At 64.6% G+C, this 17,345-nt stretch overlaps 1 protein-coding gene across 2 annotated transcripts in view; it reads right to left on the minus strand.

Moving 5' to 3' along the window:
• The window catches only part of LOC139598266 (mitochondrial import inner membrane translocase subunit TIM16-like), a 38,226-nt gene extending 21,444 nt beyond the window's left edge, over positions 1 to 16,782 (minus strand). For both annotated transcript variants that reach the window (XM_071444450.1, XM_071444448.1), the window contains exons 1-9: positions 16,623 to 16,782; positions 13,619 to 13,715; positions 13,310 to 13,384; positions 11,877 to 11,947; positions 11,351 to 11,534; positions 10,646 to 10,722; positions 9,051 to 9,101; positions 1,602 to 1,688; positions 1,272 to 1,354 (exon numbers count right to left, since the gene is read on the minus strand). In XM_071444450.1, coding sequence (XP_071300551.1) covers positions 1,272 to 1,354; positions 1,602 to 1,688; positions 9,051 to 9,101; positions 10,646 to 10,722; positions 11,351 to 11,534; positions 11,877 to 11,947; positions 13,310 to 13,384; positions 13,619 to 13,715; positions 16,623 to 16,682 — 785 coding nt within the window. In that variant the 5' untranslated portion in view covers positions 16,683 to 16,782. The remainder of the gene's footprint in view (positions 1 to 1,271; positions 1,355 to 1,601; positions 1,689 to 9,050; positions 9,102 to 10,645; positions 10,723 to 11,350; positions 11,535 to 11,876; positions 11,948 to 13,309; positions 13,385 to 13,618; positions 13,716 to 16,622) is intronic.
• Positions 16,783 to 17,345: the final 563 nt, after the last annotated feature.

Here is a 17,345-nt window from a genome sequence, read left to right on the forward strand (position 1 = left end):
GGCTGGCTCGCCCCGGCCCGGCGAGGATTCGGGGTAATTCCCACTGGATTCTCTGCCAAGAGCAATAATGGATCCCAAGGTGTCCCCCTGCAGCAGCCCCAGCCTCCCCTGAGAGCGTTCACTGGACACTGATGATGATGATGATGATGGCCTTTGCTCACTGAACTGGCAGAGCTGCTGAGCAGGAGAGCTGGGAGCTGCTCCCCCGGCAGCTGGCAGGAGGCTGAGGGATGCTCAGGCAGCCTCTCCACACCAACCTCACCCCACCGTGCCCAGGGCAGGTCCTCTCCTCTCCCCTCCTGTCTGTCCTGGCTGCCCCCAGCAGTGCCCTGGAGCTGACAGCGCTGTGGGAATGCTGGCAGGGCAGCCAAGGGGCTGTCACAGCACACTCAGCCCCTCACAGAGGCCCTGGATTGGCCCTGACCCCCCAGCCTGCCCCAGCATCCCGCCCGTCATGGAGCCAGCAGGGCACACAGAGAGGGTCCCAGGGCTTTGCCTGCAGCCCTGGGAAGAGCTGGTGGCCTCCAGTGCACGCCAACAACTGTGCCCCCAGCCCTGGGAAGAGCTGGTGGCCTCCAGTGCACCCCAACAACTGTGCCCCCAGCCCCATCACCCTGAAGGCACAGCCTCCTCCTCCTCCCATTTCCTTGCCCCATGGTGACGCCAGGCCAGCTCGCTGGGCAGCGTGGGAGAGGCCAGGCCGGCTCTAGCTGGAGGCTTCCCATCCTTGGCAGCTCCCCGTGACAGGGGGCGCTGACCCCTTACACAGCCAAGGCTCCTTCTCCACTTCCCGGGGCTGCCCGGTGAGCGGGGCTGGCCACGGCTGGGCAGGCACCGCGGCACAAAGCACGGCAGGAGCGGGAGGCACCGCGGCACAAAGCACGGCAGGAGCGGGAGGCCAGGGCTGAGCCGCTCCAGCAGCGCCAAAGGGATGCACTCGCCTGCAGCATCTTGTGGTGCTGCCCCAGTGCACAAGCCCACCCGGCCAGCAGCCACCTCAGACACTGTCCCCAGCAGCGCCACCACCCACCACGGCACTACAGAACACCTCTGTGCCCTCGCCAGCCCTGCCTCTGCCTCTCATCTCCCCCAAATGGTGATGAGAATGCGGCTGCACGGTCCCCGGCTTTGTCCACAGCCTTGTGGCTGAGTGCTGCTGGTTCCAAGAGCTCTCTGCCAGCTCCTGCTCCACCACCACACTCCTGATGGGTCCCTGACCAGGACATTTCCACTGCTCACCCTCCCAGCCCATGCTGAGTCCCCATCCCTACCCAGGTGAGGTGTCCAGTGCCATGGTGAGCGTCGCCCCGCTGAGCCTCCGCGTGTCCCACAGCTTCACCTCCCGCTCCCGCATCTGCAGGGACACAGACACAGCATCAGTGGGCACTGGGGCTGCCTGGATGGCTCCATGGAGCCACCACCTTCCCCAGCCACCTTCCACCATCCCAGAGAGGGCCAGGGCACCTGGCGAGGGGACCTCCTGCTCTCACGGGGGACAGGCCACCCAAAAAGCACCTGGGGTGCTTTGGCACAGCAGCCACAGGGAGTAGGGCTGGAACATCCCAGAGGTGCCAGGGCCACCTTCCTGGCAGGGACTGTACCTGGCTGAACCCCACGGAGATGAGGCAATCGCTGGAGCCCATCCAGAGCAGCCGGGAGTCCTTGTTGTTGTCGTGTCCCAGGACACTCTGCAAGGCACAGGAGACAGGGCTGTCAGAACTGCTGCCAGCCTTGCTGGACACGCCGAGGGGACGTGTGCTTCACCAGCCGTGCTTGTGAACTGCCCTGGGGCTGAGCACGTGGAGCAAGTGCTGGCTCTGCTGAGAGCTGCCCTGGGGACAGTGCAGTGGGGACAGCCTGCAAGCAGTGACAGCCCTGACTGCCCCCCATGCCAGCGTGGTTGCCTTGTGGAGCAGCTGGCCCAGCTCCCAGCCAGGAGTGGAGGGTGGGAGCAGGTAAGGTGAGTGTGATGATGGCTCCTGTGTCCCCAGGGCTCTCCCCACACCAGGTCACCCGGGCGAGGGGGACAGAGTGCTGCGAGGAAGCTGCTCCGTGCCACAGACACAAGAGGAGGCTCTGCCATGGCGATGATGACAGAGGGACTTACTTCCCTGGCTTCATCCCCGGGCTCTTTATCCATGCTGAATCCTGGCTCCTGGAGCTGGGTGCCCCGTGTGTGCCCGGATGCTACTGAAACATGGCAAACTGAGCCTGGCCACATTCACCACACACTCTGATCCCCTGCACCCTGATTCACCTGGCTCCCTGTGGGGGTGGGACCCCCAGCCCACATCCTGTCCCCATCCTGGTCCTGCTGAGGATGGGAGGGGCTGTCAGTGGGTGTTTCCCTGCTCCCATGTGGTGCCCAGATGGGCCCTGCGGTTCAGGCACCCCAGTGGGAGCTGCAGGCAGCCCTGGCCCGCGGCACAGGCAGCACTCACAGCCCCTCGCTCTCATTGAGCAGCGCCAAGAACTGGCTGCTAACGAGTTTGGAGCTGGCAGGGAAAGTGCAGGGCTCTGCCAGAGCCAAACCTGGCACAGCGCTTCCGGGACCTCTGCACAGGGCACGGGCACCGGGCGTGGGGGCAGGAGGGGTGGGGAGGAGCCATGAGCTGTGTCCCCCTTGGTGTGAGCACTGTGACCACTGGCTACGACCACACTGTGACCACCAGCGAGGCTCTGCCACCGCAGCAGCCAGAGAGGGGCCATGGAGGGGTCACATCTCACTGGAGAAGCTCTGCTGGAGCAGCCTCCAGCCCCACAGAGATGCCACTCTCTGGAGAGAGCCAGGGTGGGAGCACGCACACGGTGCCAAGCCCGTCGTGCCCTGGCTCCATCACGGCAGCTGCCCTGCCAGCACAAACACGGCTCCCTTGGAAGAGGCAGCGCTGGCCGAGCCCAGCCCGGAGCTCCCAGCCTCAGGGCCAGGATGTGGGGCAGGAGGGGCCTGGCCCCCAGCGCCAGCACGCTGGCAATGGACCCAGCAGGGAAAGGACCTGGAGAAGGGAACGTGTCCCAGGATCGCTGCCAAGAGGGATGGAAACTCCAGGAGCTGGGGCCAGCCCGCGCGTCAGCCAGGAGAGCACTTCTGCACCTGAGCCGTGCGGCTCAACATCTGCAGATCCCATAACCGACTGACGTCGCCGGCTCCGCGGGTCCCGCGGGTGCCCCGGAGCCCCTGGCGGTGGTGGCAGCCCCTGGCGGAGGCAGGGCCGGGGAGGGCAGGGTGCTCCCAGCCCCCCGGCTGCAGGGCCATGTTTTCTGCATTAGTTCCATCCCGGCTGAGCTGTACGTATGGCAGCAAGTATGCGGGAGGCTGGGCTGCTCCGTGCTCAGCCTGTGCAGATGTTGCCAGAGGTGAGCGTGCGGACAGCAGCTCCCCCGGTGCAGAGGGTCTTGGCAGGGACGGGGCGGTGTGACCTGGCACTGAGGGTGGACGCTGGTGTGGCTCAGCCTGGGGGCACCCGTGGGGCTGCTGTGGACCCCTGGGGCTGGCAGAGCTGGGCAGAGACCCTGGCACCGTTCCCAGAGTGATGCTGGAGCCCCTGGAGCAGGGAACAGCCACAGCCCAAGGGACGGGTGTCCCTCCTGTGCCTTGTCCCCCTGGCAGGCTGCAAGGAGCCCACCAGCTCTGGGCCAGTGGGGATCCAAGGTAGCCTCCCAGCTCCCTGCCAGTGCCCAGACTCCTCCCGCTCATTGCACGGATCCAGCCCTGCCGGTTTTGGGCAGCCCAGGCTGGGGTGAGCCTGTGCCCCTTCCTCGGAGCCAGATCGGCTGCATGGGGAGAGTTTCCAGCACCGTCCCTCTCCCAGTCTCAATGATCCCTCCTAGGCAGGCTGGGGTGAGGTTGCTGCTGGTTTCAGTGGGGGTCCCCAGCCCTTCTCCCGGTGCAGTCCCGGTCTGCGGGGGCCCAGGGCCGGCGTGTCGGACGCAGCTGTTGGCAGCGATGCGCGGGGTCGGGGAGCTGGGAACAGCTGCCCGCAGGGAGCGGCCGCTCCGGCTCCGCGGCTGCCTGGGAGAGCCCCACATAAAGCCAAGGCTGCTCCGGCTCCCAGGGGCTCCCTGTTTCCCCGGGAGCCGTCAGCCTGAGCCGGATGCAGGGCAGGGAGAGCCGGAGATGGGAGTCTGGGGCAGAGCCCTGGGGCTGGACGGGCGGGAGGTGGCCGGGGGGGGGGGGGTCAAAGCTCTGCTCTTGGCAGAGCCCCCGTGGCTGGCAGGGCTGGGACAGCTCAGCCCTGCCCGTGGCTAACAGCCCATGAGCATGGCTAACAGCCCACGGACATCTGATCCCCGTGGGAAGCAACCCCAGCAGCGGGATCTGGGACCTGCGTGGGCACAGGAGGCACCAGTGCCAGGCTGAGCTGCCCCTTTGCCAGGGGGTGCCAGGGCAGGAGGGGTCTCCCCTGGCCAGGGCGCTGTGGGGGACTCTGGGGACAGACACCCACCCCGGGTCCATGCACTTGGGGAAGCTGCTGCTCCTTGCACACCCACGAGGCTGTGGGCAGCAGGAGGAATGGCTTTCCGGGAGCTGAAAGGGTTAACCACGCACCGAATCCTCCTCTCCGAACAAGAATGTGAGTGATCTCCTTCCCTTGCCAAATCCCAGTTACTCCAGAGGTAACCAGGAGAACAGAGCAGCCTCTCCCAGGCCAGCCCCACTCCTGGTCCCTGCCCGGAGCTCAAGGAGACCAGGAGCTGTCACCTGCCCCAGGGGAGTGCAGGGATCCCACAGAGCTGTGGGGTTGCTCCAGCAGCCATCACACTGCCAGCACTGGGCCTGCTCTCTGCCAGGTGTGTGCTGTGTGTGTGTCACACTGGGCAGGGACCAGGACAAGTCCCCTGCTGCCCAATCCAACTTCCCCAATCCCACTGGCCAGGGCAGCATTGCTGTGAGGCCCCTGTGCCCTGGGGAACTGGGCACCACCAGGCTCTGCCTCTCCCCCCACCACCAGCTCCATCCTTGGAGAGGCCAAGGCCATGTCCCAGAGGATGCTGTGGGCCCAGCAAGGGCAGGAAGGTGGGTGGGCTCCCAGTGAGCACAGACCCCATGAGGCTGGGATGGGAGCAGAACCTCCCTCCCCAGGCAGGAGAGGGGAACTCGCTGGCCAGGGGGGTGGGCAGGCTGCAGCAGCCAGCAGCCAGCCCTCTTCTGCTGCCTCTCCCCTCTTCCTGCAGCCACCAGCCCCACAAGCTCTGCTATGACGCCATCAAATCCCAAAACACCTCTGCCCTCTGGAGAGCAGCCTCAGCCAGGAGTCCCAGGTCTGAAATACCTTGAGGAGCCCCAGTAATGGAGATGCCAACCTGTGTGGGCCTCAGCTGCCATTCCCAGTGGGAGGGATGGGCACCAAGGCCAGGGCAAGCCAGTGCCACCACACACCCACATCTCCTGAGATGCTTCTGGCTAATTCCAGATCCTCCTCAACTTCCCCATGTCTGCCATACCAAGCAGCATTCCTGGGAAGGACGGCCGAGGGGGAAGCGGAGCAGAGGAAATATAAACAGTCCCGTGCAGCCACGCTGGGGAACAGAAGCATGAGAGCGCCGAGCGTGCGCTGCTATAAATAGGCTGCCCAGAGTCAGGCCAACTTTTTCATAGCTTCCCACGGTCTCCTTGGGAATGTGGGATGCTGTGGACCTTCCCCCAGCCCGGAGGAAGCTGCTGCCGAGGCTGGGAGTCAGGTACCCCCGGGGTGACCCCAGCGTGGGATGCTGTGATGATGGGGCAGTGGGAGGAAGGCTGGAGTCTCTCTACGTCCTGATGCACCTCCCTGATGATGACAAGGGGTCCCCAGCCAGCCCTGGGCTGACAGCTGGATCCTGGGCAGAGGTGACATGTTCTCAGAGTTCTGGCTGTGGGCCAGATCGCCCCAAACCTGGATCTCCGCCCCGCCACAGCATCATCCTGCCACCACGGCCACGCTGCCCCCAGGAACCCTCTCCATGGCGTTATCTCCCACTGGGGCACAGCTGATGCACTCCATGGGATGGTGGCCATGGTCTGGGACAGGGCCTGGAGTCCCTCTTGCCCCCGGAACCTTGAGCAGGGCTGGGACATCCCCGGCTGTGCTTGGGCTGTGATTGGGCTGCTGCCCATCACTGAACTCAGCCCCCGGCACAGCCTGCGAGCCGGGGGGACAAACCCCCGGCGGGGCCAGCCCCCAGGGACACTGTCCCAGCTGTCCCCGGGCGCCCTCAGCCCCGGCCCCGCTCATTAGCGCAGCTCATTCCGAGGCGAGCGGGGCGGCGCTGGCCCGGTGCGCAGCGGGGCCGTTCCCTCGCCCCCGGCCCTGCCCAAACGCCGGCGGAGGAAGTTTCTCGTGAGAACGGAGCCGGCTCCTCTCATCCCACTCAGCGGCTGCCCCGCAGCTCCACACGGACGGCGCCTGTCCCAGGCCTGTCCCAGGTGCTGGCCAGATGCACACACAGCCCCTCGCAGCAGCCTGGGGGCAGCAGGACGTGGCCCATGGGCTCTGTACCCAGGGGAGGGTGTGGGCAAACGGAGATGCTGCCTTAGTAGCCCAGGGCATATCTGAATCATTGCCCTACACTGCTGGAGACCCACCTGAGGCATGAGCTGGGTAGGTATGGGTATGGAGCTTCCCTGCCCAGCCTTGTGTCCCCTGTCCCACCACGGGCAGGACCCGGGGGGACACGGGAGGGACCTTTGGAGGGATTTGCACGGGGATTACAGGAGGGTGAGGGCAGGACCAGCGACACTGAGCCCCGGCAGGGCCACAGGCAAGGGAGAGGACATGACTCGCTTCCGGGGGAGGGTCAGGCGAGGAGGGCGACCACCGCCCTGTGGGAGAGGACAGGGCAGCGTGGCCTTGGGAGGGGATAAGGCAGAGCACAGAACTCACAGAACTCTCTGGAAAGACAGTGGTGCTCGGACCTGGACTCAGCCAGCAGCAGGAGCGTGGCCCCACGGGGTGGCAAGGCAGGACCCAGGGCAGCCCAGGCGTATCCACTGCCAGTTTAGGGCACTGAGAGCAGCAATAGGGTGTGAGCACAGTCCTGACGCTCACAGAGGGGCTGCAGCAAAGGGATGGGGATCCAGCAGGATGAGGCCACTGCTCTCCCAAGGGAAATCATGGCCCTGGGTACATACCAGGCACCCCACGGGGTCAGCCAGACCCCGGCCATGCTGCGTCACACTCGTCTGCCCGCTGCTGGGATATGCTCAAAATAACTGCTATGGGCGTGGCCGGGACTGGGGGGTCAGGACCTGGCGGGGATACGGCCACAGGGTGTGGGCAGCCTGCCAGTCACCCTCCTTGTCACCCACCCTCAGTGGGTGTGCCACATGGTACCTGAGAGAGCATCAGGTATGAGGAGGAGCAACCACTCCTCCCTGATCTTCTTATTTTAGCTCCCTCTCATTCTTCTCCCCTGCTCTAAACAAAGGAATGTTTAATGAGGCAGGCTTGGCAAATTAAGAAATCCAGCCGGAGGAGCAGCCTGAGGCTGGCTCTCGGCTCCACACAGGGCCCAGGGTGAGCCGGGAGCAGGACCCTGTGCTGGCTGTGAGGAAACCCAGCCCACGCTGCTGCAGGGGCCAGCACAGCTGGGAAACCCATCCTACAGCTCACCTCTGCAAGAAAACCAGGCAACTTCAAAGCCAGGAGCCTGCGAGGTGCTGGCACCGCACGGCGGCCCCAGCATCACCCGGGTCTGTAACCAGGGGGAGAAGGAGACTTTCCAACCAACCCAGCCCTCCAGCAATGGGGAAAAAAGAAAAGAACAAAACCCAGGAGCGTTATTCTTCTTGGCTAAGCAAGCCCTGCGCAAACTTCCAGAGGATTTATGGCATTTTAAAGTTTTCCCCTTCAGCAGAGCACTTCTCCAAGACTAAACATCTCCATGCACTGCGAGCTGGCCGGGCAGGGCCGCGGCAGTGAAGGTGCATATTTCTCTTGGCAAACACAGAGTGCTGGCCCCAGGCTGGATCAGACAGCAGTGGAGGGAAGTGAACTGCCTGCTTTGAACAGCCACCATCATTCACACGTTATTTTTAATAGCTCAGCGAGACAGAGTCCACCCTCCCCAGGAGACTTGGCTCGAGCCCATCGCACTCACAGCTCCGCCATCAGACAAGCCGACAGGTCTGGCAGGGGGAGGAGGGGGGCCAGGAGGGGAGGGGAACACTGAGGCCAGCAGTGGATAAATTTTGGAGTAGAGAATGGGATCTTCCAGCCATGCTGAGGCAACTGGAGCGGGACAGGATTGTGGCGGCCGCTGGAGTGCTGGGAGCACTCTGCCCCGGCTCGTCTGCACGTGTCACCGCTGGGTTTGTGTTTATTTTTTGTGGTGGGGTGTTTATAAGGCTGCCTGAAGGGTCAGGGCATCATTTGTACTGCAGGAAGCACCCAGGGGCCTTTGGGGAGCTCAGCACCTGGGTTATGTGCAGGAGCAGGTGGAAAGTCTTGGTGCAGGCCTGGAGCTCTGGCTCCCTTCCATCACTGTGCCTCGGCACTGTCACCAGAGGCCATTGGCTTCACAGGCAGCAGGAGATGCACCAGCAGGAATGACAGAGTCCACTGCAGCCCTCTCACCCTGCTCTCCACTGCATCCCTTCCTTCCCAAGGGCTTCCAGCCCCTTCTGCAGCCAGAGCCCCCAAGCCACAGGAAACCTCTAATAAGAGGCTGTTTGAACTTGACGTCAAGGCTTAAATTCTCTCCTTATTTCCTAATCACTGTTATTTGCTGAGTTGTGCAGATCCAGCTGCCCAGCCCTTGCCCTTGCTGGGTCCTCATGCCCAAGAGCCTTTGGTCCAGCTCCCACAGGGCAGGGCAGAGCCCAGGAGCCCAGAGCCCTCACATGCACAGGGCTCTCCTGGCATGTGCCACTGCACCGGGGGAGCTCCCTGGCCTGGTGGGAGGGCAGGGTTCCCCTGCTGAACCCCACCAGGGTTAAGGGGACAGCCCTATTCCCCCTGCCCTCAGCTCCTGGCATCTCCCAGCCAGGGCTGGGATGGTTTGGGGGACCAAAGCTCACCCCCTTGCAGCCTGGGCAGGGCTGCCTGCAGCACATCCAAGAGGGGACATACCTGGGAGGCAGCTGGGCCTGCTCGGGGGTCAAAGATCCGCAGTTTCTTGTCCTGGTGAGATAAAAGAAAACAGAGGAGGGTTAAGGACCTTGGGGCCAGTGGGATGTCAGGATGCAAAAGGCAGAAGGCTGGAGTGAGCAGCCCTCCCCTTCCTGCCCATCACTCTCCTGCCTGCAATGCCTATCCCTATGGATGGCTTGCACTGTGTCCTCCCACATTGTGGGCAGGGGGCACCCCCAGCACCCCACCAGGATCCTGACACACTCAAATCTGCTCCCAGAAAAGGAGGGAGGCTCCCAAGTAGGGCCAGAACTGGAGCCTGACCCTCAGATGCCATCCTGACAGTGCTGCAGGAGAACGAGTCCCTTCCTGCCTGGCACTCCTCTGCCAAAGGGGGCATGGCTGGCAGGGCACAGAGGCAGCAAGGGGGTGCCCGGGTGCCAGCCCTGCTGCCAGGGTGCTGTTTGGGGAGCACGCATTGTGCCAGCCAGAGCCACAGGGCACGGGGGCAGATCCACACCCCAGCCAGAGCCTCAGGGCACGGGGGCAGATCACACCCCAGCCAGCACGGCTTGGGCTCGTACCCCCGAGCCCGGCTCGCACGCTGGGCACGGGGCTCCATCCATGCGCTGGGACTCCGCCTCATCCCTGCACGCCGGGCCGGGCTCCAGGCTCCCCCCGGGGCTGCCCCCGCGAACCCTTCGCTCTCCCTGGGGCTGGGGCTGTGCGCTCAGAGCTGCCTGCCGGGCCTCCGGCACGGCCTGGGGGGCTCGTGGCTTGCACACTCCTCTCGCACGCTCCCCTTGCACGCTCCTTTGCACGCTCCTTTGCACGCTCCCCTCGCATACTCCTTTGCACACTCCCCTTGCACACTCCCTTGCACACTCCCCTCGCACACTCCCCTCGCACACTCCCTTGCACACTCCCCTCGCACGCTCCCCTCGCACGCTCCCCTTGCACGCTCCCCTCGCACGCTCCCCTCGCACACTCCCCTTGCACACTCCCCTCGCACACTCCCTTCGCACACTCCCCTTGCACGCTCCCCTTGCACGCTCCCCTCACACACTCCTTTGCACACTCCCTTGCACACTCCCCTCGCACGCTCCCCTCGCACGCTCCTTTGCACACTCCCTTGCACGCTCCCCTCGCACGCTCCCTTGCACGCTCCCCTTGCACGCTCCCCTCGCACGCTCCCCTTGCACGCTCCTTTGCACGCTCGCCCCGCCGCGGGGCGCGGCCCCCGCGCGTTCCCGGCGCGTCCCGCAGCGAGCGGCCGGCGCCACCTAGCGCTGCTCCCGTCCCGCCTCCCCGCGGGCTCGCTGACCCCGCTCCTGCCCTTCTCCACCCCAAAACTTCCCGTCCCTCCACGCTCCCCATGCTTGGAAGTGTTCCAGGCCAGACTGGATGGAGCTCTGAGCATCCCGGGCTAAGGTAAGGTGTCCCTGCCCATGGCAGGGGGTGGAACGAAACGAGTTTTAAGGTCCCTCCCAACCCAAACCATTCTGAGATTCTGTGAAACGGGTGCCCTCCAGGATCAGGATGCATCCAGCCCATCCCTGCTGTGCCACCCCGAGGTGCCCCCTGGCACTGCTCACCTTGCAGGAGGTGCCCAGGAGGTGCCCATCTCGCTTCCAGGTCAGGCTCTGCAGCTGGTCCCCGTGGGAATCCAGGACTGTGGGGATAAAGCACAGTCAGGGCCAGGATCAAGCAGGGTCCCTCCTGCAGACAGGGCAGGAGCCATCACTCTCTCACCCAGAATATTTCCCAGGAGAAATGACCTGGCCTTTCCAAAGGGCTGGGGGCAGCAGGATGCACTGGGACACTGCTGTGTCTGTGCAGGGAGAGTTCCTGTGCTGCTGACAGCTGGATACAAAGATCAGGAGCCCTGGGAAAGCCACAGACCCATGCTGCCACCCATCTCCTCTCCTCCTCAGGGTGGCTGAAGCCTGGGCAAGGCTGGTCAGCAAGCACCCACATCCACCCATGCCCTGGGCATGCAGAGAGAGGGACCTGTCACCCAGGGGATCCCCAGCAGAGCTCCTGCAGACACCCAGGGCAGTACCAGAGTGTTTCACACCATTGCATCAGAGTGCAGGGCAGCACAGGCACAAGGGGCTGTGGTGCCCTGCCCAAAAAAGCCACCTGAGCTGCCTGTTTGGTGACACTGAGGTCAGGCCTTGAGCCCAGGCACTGGCACGGTGAGGACACATGGAACAGACACATGGGAAGGACACAGGGGGAGGACACATGGAGGGACACACAGGAGAACACATGTCATGGGCAGCCACAGCTCTGCTTACCTGTCAGGGGGTGCTGCTGGCCCAGGTCCCACACAGTGACTCTCTTCCCTGCCCCACTGGCCAGGACAGCGTCTGCTGTGGGGTGGAACTGCAGAGTGTCCACCGGGGCCCCCCCGGGCCCCAGGGTCAGCCCTGAGCCACCAGGAATGTCCTGGCCACCCTCGGGGAGGCGCCACACCTTCACCTGCAGCCCCAGGAGAGAGGGGATCAGTGCCAGGGCAGGTGAGCAGGACCCTGCTGGCAGTGCCCCACCTGGGCTCGCTGCTTTCCCAGGGTTTGGTCCCTGAGCATTCCCAGGTGATCCCTCACTGCAGCTCGGTGGGATCAGGTCCCACATGGGAGGAGGCTGATCCCTGAGCATGTGTTCTGTCCCCTTGGGGATGTCCCACTCTGCTCTCCCAAAGCTGGTACCCTGCACCCCATGCTCCTCTCACTCCCATCACTCCAGCCCTGCAGGGACTCCCAGAGACGCCCTGGGGGTCACGAGGTGTCCCCTTGGGGGGGACCCCTGTCACTGAGCACTCACCGTCTCATCAGCAGAGCCTGTGGCCAGCAGGAGCTGATCAAAGGGGGAGAAGTCAAAGTCTGTGACCACATCTGGAAGGAGAAGGGCAGAAGTTTGTCCCCACCTTCCCCTGCAGACAGTGTGTCTTCCCCTTGCTCTTCCCAGCCTGATTCCTTCCCTACCCACTCAGCAGTGGGGGGCAGTTTCAGCCCCATCAAGGTGTTTTGGAGCAGCTCAGCTTTGCTGTGAGTGCCTGAGCCCCTCCACTCTGTCCTTCAGGGACTTGCACCCCTTTGGCAGGGATAGGAACCCTGGAGGGGCATCCCCCTGTCTGATCCATGCACCGACACCCCCACAGGGCACAGGGAACAGCAGGGACAGCCCCAGGGTGTCTGTGCCGTGTCCTGCTGGAGCCACGCTGGTGACAAGGCTCCTTTGTAACCCCCGGGCTGGCATGCCAGTGGCAGGGATGCTCCCGGCGGCAGGGCCCGGCGGGAGGAAGGCTGGCACCAGCAGCAGCAGCCCCTCGGATGCATTTGGCACGCTCAGAAAAGTAGGTCACTGTGTACTTTTCTGCTTCCAGGAGACAGGCCCCGGAGGCATGAAGAGCAGGCAGCTCGCTCGGCTGCATCCACCCGGGAGGAGGGAAAATCCATTCCTGCCACGGAGGCGTTGCTCCGGCACAGCCGGCTTCAAAGGACTCCTGCTGATCCCATTAGGGAGCCGTGGGACGGCGCTGGCTCCTGTGCACCCCTCTGGCGCTCCCCAGGGAGCAGAAGAACTCCCTGCCTGCTTTTCCAACCCGAGGAAGCTCCTGGTGCCAGGGGCTGAGGTGGCACAGGCTGGGCACCCTGTGCAGCCCTGCCAGGGCACACACGCAGGGAGGCAGCCCTGGAACCAGACCCCATCTTGCTGCTCTGGTGTAATTTTGGGGAAATGGGTGCTCAGTGCCCCTCAGGCTGCCACTGCTGCTCCAACACCAGGAGAGGGGCACCCTGAGGTGGGCACCACCCCTCCCTGTGCCTGGGCAGAGCCCTGCTTCTCTGCCACAGTGATGCTGCCACTGCCTCTTCCCTGCCACACTCACTGCCCACATCAGAGCTGCTGGTCCAGCCTGTTCCTCCTGCCACTGAAGGCAGTGATGCCTCAGTGATGCCAGCTCCAGCCTGGCACTGGGTGTACTGGGAATTTCAGGGCATGCTATGAGTAATGTGGAGAGGCTGTGCTGGAAGGGTGAGAGGAAGAGCTACCTGCAGCCTGAGAGATGAAGGAGCATGGATTGATTCCAGCCTGGCAGAGCCCCTCCTGGTGTCACCCTGCCCTCAGGTGATGGTCCCTGGCAGGTCCCCATGTCCCTTGCCTGGCAGACAGCCCACCACAGCCTGCCAGGCTTGGACTCAGCCCCCGGGGCCAAACATGTCCTGTGGAGGTGGGAGGTGGCACCTGACACCCACCTGAGTGGCAGCAGAGCTGGGATATGGTCCTCTTGCCCCCATCCTCGCACTCCAGGGGCACAATGCCCAGCACACCTGCAGGAAAGGGCACAGGAGCAGGTCAGGAATCCCCCCAGCCTGGGACACACGAGGGGCACCCAGCTTTGCAATGCAAGCCAAGAGGTGTGGGACTGCCAGCACTTTGGGGGATCTCAGGGAAAGCCTCCTCCACTCACCCTGGTGCCCCTGGGGCTGGGGGGACTCACCCACCACCCAGCCCCACAGGGACCCCTGGGACAAACCCATCCCACCCCCCAAGCAGTGCCTCACCGGTGGCCTCGGCGCTGAAGGCGATCCAGCGGCAGCTGGCCTTGACATGGCTGCCACAGGAGGGGACAGAGCCTGCTCGGATACCACTGATCCAGGCCTGGGAAACAGAGGGAAAAAACTTATCAGGGGCTGTCTTGTTATGGCAGGGCTGCAGGACCATTGGCACAGCATGGCCAGAGCCCCAGCCCCAGAGGAGCTGCCATGCCCATGGAGAGCTGGAGACTGGCGATGCCAGAGGGATTATCCCGACCTCTGGGGTGTCCCAGGGCCATGTGACTGCTCCTGCTCCTGCCACAAAGCACAGCCCCTCACTGGGGCTGGAGGGTGGGACACAGGAGCATCCCAGCTCCCACACTGTGCCATCTCTGGCTGTCTCACTGTGGGAAGTGCTCAGAGGTCTTTGCAATAAACTGGTGCCAGAGAATCTGGATGTGACGAAAGTTCTTGGGCTGTGAAGCACCACAGGGTCAAGCTGTGGCTGACTGAGGCCAATAAACACCTCCAGCAGCACACTTCCCACATGGACACACAGCCAAGGAGCTGCATTGCAGCCCCATAAGCAAACTCCCACTCTGCAGTGTTTCCCAGGGCTGAGCACTGCACTCGTGGGGCCCTGGGACAGCGTCCATCAGCCAGCCCCACTCCAGGCGACACAGACACCCCACCTCAAGGGGCCACCAGGGCCACGAGCTCCCTGACACTCCCAGGGCCAAGTCCAACCCTTGACAGTGGCAATGGCAGGTGTTTTATGGCTGGCACCAGGTCTGTGTGCCCACAGCAGCCCAGAGCTGCAGTGGGTGTCAGGAGCAGTGGATACCCCACAAACTGAGCAGATACCTGGGTAGGGAAGGGAAACCCAGAGCCCCATGTTTTCTCTCCTTGCACAACTTCCGTTTGAGGCCTGACAGGGAGCACGGGTTCCTGCAGCACTTCCTCCCTTCACAGCTGTGCAGAGCTGTTAACCCTTCTCTTGCCAAAGGCAGGTTTCTGTCCCCACACCCAGCACGTGGGCAGGGGGCTGCACTGGGCATGGGGAACAGGCCAGGAGCATGGGTAGGACCCTGGAATAAGAGTCCCACTATCTGCATCCCATCACCCTGCACTGGGCCCCCAGATGTGACACCAGCCACATCCGGCCCCCAGCAGCCAGGGGTGCCAGCAGGATCCCTGCAGTGAGGTTTCACAGAGCTGGTCCATCCTGACCCCACAGTTTCCCCAGACACAGGCAGCAGCCCTCAAGGCAGTGATCCTCCCTGCAGCGTGGCAGCATGGCCAGGAAAGCACATGCAGCCATCCTGGCTACATCCCTAGAACAAACTGTGAGCTCTCAAGGGCCATCTGGCAGCAGAGCCCTGCAGATGCTGCCTGAAGAGCATCATCAGATGTGATCCCTGATGTTTACACTGCGCTTCCTGATCCAGCCAGGTCGGGTGTCTGCTTGTGCCTCCATAAGCAGCTGCTCAGCTGGGGACACAGCAGAGCTTCCCGCTGTGACACCTGAGATGGGCTTGGTGACAAGACTTCCTTCTCCACCTGCTGCCCTACGGGGAGTGCGTGGCCTCACTTCCAAGGATATGTTTCATGCCTGAATGGGAAAAGCCTTTTGGAAGGGCCTTGCACAGCAGATCCTGCACACAGCAAGGGCATGCTGCCCCTCGGAGCTCCCCCACCACGGAACCAGCACCAGGACAGCAGTGATGGGATGTCCCTGCCTGCAGAATGCCATGTCCTGCACAGCCAGGTGTCCCAGCACCCACACTCCCCACTGCCAGTGACTGATCTGGACCCTGGGATTCACGGCCAAACATTCATCCCACAGAGATTTCGGTGACCTGAGCCACGCTGAGGCTGGCACGCCATGGGCATGGGGGCACCGTGTCCTGTCCCACAGCTGAAGCTCAGAGGATGTTTTGGGTGCTTGTTGGATTTGCAGAGGCGTGTGAGCACAGGCCATGGGTGCATGCAAGGACAGCTTGGCTGGGAAGTTACAGAGAAGGAGTGTGTGCACACCCAAGGGCTGGGAGAAGCAGCAGCCTCACTCATGGCCACGGCGCTGAGGAGGTGCTGGGTGCAGGGTACCCAGCTTGGGGAGCCCCCAAAAGGGCTGTGTGTCCTGGCAACACCCCCCATGTGACTCACCCAGTCCTGCCCCTGCATCTCTGCCCCTGCCCTGCCAAATCTGTAGGGACGGGGACCTGGGAGATTGCCCTGGCCCAGCTCTGTGGTTTGGGGCACAGCAGGGCAGGGCTACCCACTGCCAGCACCATGCCAGGATGGATTGTGACACTTGGCATGACTGGGGCTGGTTATTCATGGAGCAGAGGCCAGAGAGGGCACCACATGGCTCTGTGCTGCCCACGAGACTCCCAGAGCTGCCTGGCTCCAGCGGTGCCGAGCTCCACAGCTCATGGCCAGGGTGATGGGGCTTGGGAGCACCCGTGGGGCCCAGCCCTTCCCCCGTGCCTGCGGAAGCGGGGTGGCGGAGCAGGGTGGCAGGAGCAAGGCCCAGCTTTTCACACTCGGTGCGTGGTTCCCTGGCTGGCACAGACCAGGACGGCGAGATACCGAACGGCAGCGGGCAGCAAGGACCGGGGATGCACCGCATGTGCCAGCCGTGCCCAGCGGCAGGAGGGGAGCAGGCACCGCGGGACGGGTACCCCATGCCAGCCAGGGGGGCTGCACCGGCCCAGAGAGGGCTGGGGTTCCCTCGCAGCCCCACCTGCGGAGCGCCCCGGGGCCGGGATCCTCCGCCGACACCGGGATGAGCAGCACCGGGTGCCAAGAAGGGGCCGCCTGGGCAACGCACCCGCACCGCGGCCGGGAGACCCGGGCACGGCTTCGCCGCACCGGCGATGCCGCGGGGCCCGGAGCCGCACCCTGCCGGTGCCGCGGGGCGGGGCCGGCCCTGCCCTGTGCCCGTACCCGTCCCTGTCCCTGCCCGCCGGCAGCCCCGGCCCCGCCGCCCCCGCGATCCCGCGGTACCGGCGGGTCCCGCAGCGCTCACCTCCCTGCGGGGCAGCCGGGCCTCGGTGTGCCGGAACTTGGACGCCTTGAAGCGGTTCATGGTGCTCCGGCTGTACCGCTCCGAGCCGTGCCCAGCCCTGCCCGGCCCGGCCCGGCCCGGCCCGGCCGCTCCGCCCACCCCGAGCCCCGCCCCGGTCCCGCCCCGGCCCTGGCCCGGCCCCGCCGGACCCCCTCACGTGTGTCCCGTGTGTCCCGCGTCCCCGCTGTCACCGCGAGCGGGACACAGACCCCCCAGCCCCGGCTCCTCGGACCCCCGCCAGAGCCTCCAGCCCCAGCACCGGAGCCAGCCCTGGGGTGACTGACCGGCGGTCCCGGGGATCCCGGCCCCTTCCCCCGAGGCTCGTGGTCACCCCGCGCTGTGCCCCCGGCTGGCACCCAGCTGTCCTCCCGCGCAAGGGCAGCGGTTCCGTCGGGCTCTGGCCAGGAGGACGGGGCCAGCGGGAGGTTTGCAGTGCAGTGGGCTCGGCGTGATCGCCTCCTACTCGGCCGGCAGCCGGCGGTGAACAGAGACCTTCGTGTGCCCACGGCTGCGGGGAGGGAGGAGGAGGAGGGGGCGCTGGATCTGAGCCCTCTGGATGCGGTGGAGCCCGGCTGTCACCCACGCCGCTGGAGGCCAGGCCTCCTGCCCTGCTTTCACCCGGGCTGGGACAGCGGCGTGTGCGCAACGGGAGCGGCACGGCCCCGTCCCCGCTCAGCCTGGCGG

This window comes from Agelaius tricolor, unplaced genomic scaffold (assembly GCF_023055355.1).
Source record: "Agelaius tricolor isolate 1412-34295 unplaced genomic scaffold, bAgeTri1.0.p SCAF_19, whole genome shotgun sequence".
NCBI lineage: Eukaryota > Metazoa > Chordata > Aves > Passeriformes > Icteridae > Agelaius > Agelaius tricolor.